Below are 2,520 nucleotides of genomic sequence, written 5' to 3'. Positions count from 1 at the left end.
GCATGAATCATAACTAGGCCTACTCTTGTATAACTATAAGACTATATATATTATATATATATGTATATATATATTTATATATTATATATATATATATATATATTTTATATATCATATAACACACGACTATATATATATCATGGTTACAAATATCGTCTCTGATATATTTGTAGAGCACTGTGCGTGAAAGCATGCACGTTCAGCATGATATAGATTCGTGCTGGTATTCTCAACTACAGTCGTTCTTGGTGCATTTCTGCTCATACGTAACTGCTGCCATTGCCGCTACAGGGTAGAAATTAACTTTTGAACAAGGAGTCCAACGACTCCCTACCCTCAAAAAGAGGAGTCCGCAGCAAAATGAGGAGTCCGCAGCAAATGAGGGAGTCCGTAGTCTGAGGTTCAAATTTAAAGATATTAACAATAATGCATGTGCTTATTTTTAAGATTCATGCAGTTGCACATCTCCAAATTTTCTTTGGACATTAGCTGAAAAAATACAGTAATTTCGTGAGCCGTGCTCCGGAATGAACTAGTTCGTATGGCAGAATTTTCAGGGAGTCGCACGCGACTCTAAACACTAGCTCTAGTACTATAGCCCGCGTACAGTTGCCGCAGGGCTATAGAACATTCTATTCTGTCCCTAGCATTCGTAATAGAGCTGTAACCATCCACAGAAATCGAATCGAATCGCGATTCTCTTCCCTCAATCCAATCCTCAATACTTTTTCCCGTATTTTCGATCCGATCCAACCCGCTAGTACTTCATACTGTGTGCATCGGCCGAAGCGTGTATGAGACGCCCGCTCTGATTGGTCAATAGTCCTGACTCGCTAGTCAGCTAATCAGCGGCTACAGCACATCGCTAATATATTTACAGGGCTGCAGTTAGACGTGACTGCTCGCGTTACACTGCTTGTCGAGCGCGAACCAGTCTAGGCTGCAGTTTCCCCGAGTTTAATTATGCGCTTAAAGTTATTTTGTTAAATAAAATTGAGAAAAAAGAAAGAATGTAATAGTTGGTTGAGAGTTTTTATTGCAAAATAATAAAAATATAAAAAATAAGATAACATTTCAATATTTTGGAATCGAATTGAAGGAATCAAATCGAGAGGCTAATATCGAGATACGGATCGAATCAAGAGGTTTGTGTATCGTTACAGCCCTAATAACTTCACTTCAACACCGTCAAATACACCGCTGCAACACATAGCGCGCACGCCATTGTGCATGCACAAATACACAGTGATATAGAGTGCTCACTGTGTATTTGTGCATGCACAATGGCGTGCGCACTATGCGTTGCAGCGGTGTATTGGACGGTATTGAAGTGAAGTTATTTGGTCAAATCAAACATTAAGACTATTAGTATTAGTATTACTGGTACTGTTACTGGTACTAGGTCTAGTACTGACAAGTTGTATTTATTAACCATCATTTTATTATTGAAACGGGCCAAGTGCCTGTGACTTAGGGTTAGAGTTAGAATTAGGGTTAGGGTTAGGCACATTGGTTTTATTGGGACCCATGTTCTCTATCCTTCGGCCGTTAGGGCCAGGGTTAGAATTAGGGTTAGGGTTAGGCACGTTGGTTTTATTGGGACCCATGTTCTCTATCCTTCGGCTTCGGCCGTGTACCCGTACCCCGAAGAACATACTCATAGACCCTTTCAGCGATAATTTCTGTTTACACAATTCACATGTAGGTAACATGTGGATTTAAACAAATACCAACCACTGGTTACTTGAAATAATTGTGAGATAAACGATACGACACGCGTAAACGTTACAATATCTAGATAAGGAAGTGTCATATTATCATGATCCGTGCATAATGGAGGCTGACATAGTGGTTCACGGGAAGTTATGGTTACACCAAACGGCATATTCAATTTTTTACATTTTGATTAGAAAAATTTATTATAAAATAATAATACGCTGTGATAGTGATAAGTAAAGTGACATAAATTTATTGGCGTCCTTAACAAGGAGGTAATGTAAGTTATTTTTCAAGTTCACTCTGCTTTTTCAAGTTTTCTAGACTGGTACCCGGTTTCACCTATCGGCTTAGGGTTAGGGTTAGGGTTAGGGTTAGGGTTAGGGTTAGGGTTACCCATCGAGTAATCGAGGTGGGAGCGAGTACCAGTCTACAAGTCTTCTTGCTATATTGCGCCACCTGGAGGTACATATAATAACTATGGCTAAACGTGTTTTGTACATAACAAACTTACATCAATATATCATAATAGTGATAATACCGTTACGTGTCTCATGACAAATATCTAAGTAAAGTAATAGCTGTGATAACGCAATGGAAGTGACTGATGAGATTCAGTCACTGGTTGATAAACTAACGCGTGTAAAGGCTGAGCTCTCCTCAACCAAATTAACCCTCTCTCGAGTGGAACGCCTCAATGAAGAAGCCAATTGCTGCATTGAAGATCTGAAAGACCAGGTAAATTTTGCAGTAGCTCGACCCGTGTATCTCTAGTCTTAGTTTACTCCACCCAAAGCTAGGCAA

At 39.5% G+C, this 2,520-nt stretch overlaps 2 protein-coding genes across 3 annotated transcripts in view; one reads left to right on the top strand and one right to left on the bottom strand.

Moving 5' to 3' along the window:
- Positions 1 to 1,851, bottom strand: part of LOC106810241 (zinc finger CCHC domain-containing protein 9-like) — a 5,689-nt gene extending 3,838 nt beyond the window's left edge. For both annotated transcript variants that reach the window (XM_014813530.1, XM_014813531.1), the window contains exon 1: positions 1,735 to 1,851. The gene's annotated coding sequence lies outside the window, so the exon portion shown is untranslated. The remainder of the gene's footprint in view (positions 1 to 1,734) is intronic.
- A 342-nt stretch (positions 1,852 to 2,193) lies between these two features.
- Positions 2,194 to 2,520, top strand: part of LOC106810242 (angiogenic factor with G patch and FHA domains 1-like) — an 11,655-nt gene continuing 11,328 nt past the window's right edge. Inside the window, exon 1 of the mRNA XM_014813532.1 lies at positions 2,194 to 2,454. Coding sequence (XP_014669018.1) covers positions 2,311 to 2,454 — 144 coding nt within the window. The 5' untranslated portion in view covers positions 2,194 to 2,310. The remainder of the gene's footprint in view (positions 2,455 to 2,520) is intronic.

The sequence above is a fragment of the Priapulus caudatus genome, unplaced genomic scaffold (assembly GCF_000485595.1).
Source record: "Priapulus caudatus unplaced genomic scaffold, Priapulus_caudatus-5.0.1 Scaffold422, whole genome shotgun sequence".
In the NCBI taxonomy this organism is placed as follows: domain Eukaryota; kingdom Metazoa; phylum Priapulida; class Priapulimorpha; order Priapulimorphida; family Priapulidae; genus Priapulus; species Priapulus caudatus.
This window is presented reverse-complemented; position numbering and strand designations above follow the sequence as displayed.